General features: G+C 72.5%; 1 protein-coding gene across 1 annotated transcript in view; it reads right to left on the bottom strand.

The window, feature by feature from the left end:
* The window catches only part of ACOT13 (acyl-CoA thioesterase 13), an 8,902-nt gene extending 8,606 nt beyond the window's left edge, over positions 1-296 (bottom strand). The window contains exon 1 of the mRNA XM_006145116.2: positions 145-296. Within this exon, the coding sequence (XP_006145178.1) occupies positions 145-222 (78 nt within the window). The 5' untranslated portion in view covers positions 223-296. The remainder of the gene's footprint in view (positions 1-144) is intronic.
* Positions 297-302: the final 6 nt, after the last annotated feature.

Below are 302 nucleotides of genomic sequence, written 5' to 3'. Positions count from 1 at the left end.
CCCCCCGACCGACCCACGCGCACCTCGTCAGGGGAGACCCCCTGCCTCCGCCCGGGCACTGACAGGCGCCCTCCAAGGAGACAGCACCGCCAAGGCCATGGCGGACCGACCCGGGGACGCCCCGCCGCGGCCGCGCACCAGTACCTTGTCCAGAACTCGGTCAAAGGTGCCGGCTCGGGCCAAGACCGAGATCAACTCCTGCAGAGTCTTGGTCAGGCTCATGGTGGACCAGGTGCCGGCTCGCCCTCCGCCGCAGGGGGAGACCGCGGTGCTGGGGAACCAGGGCGGTGAGGGCGGAGGCC

This window comes from Tupaia chinensis, unplaced genomic scaffold (genome assembly GCF_000334495.1).
Source record: "Tupaia chinensis unplaced genomic scaffold, TupChi_1.0 Scaffold000141_1, whole genome shotgun sequence".
Classification (NCBI taxonomy): domain Eukaryota; kingdom Metazoa; phylum Chordata; class Mammalia; order Scandentia; family Tupaiidae; genus Tupaia; species Tupaia belangeri.
Note: the sequence above shows the minus strand (reverse complement) of the source record. Positions and strands in the feature narration are given on the sequence as shown.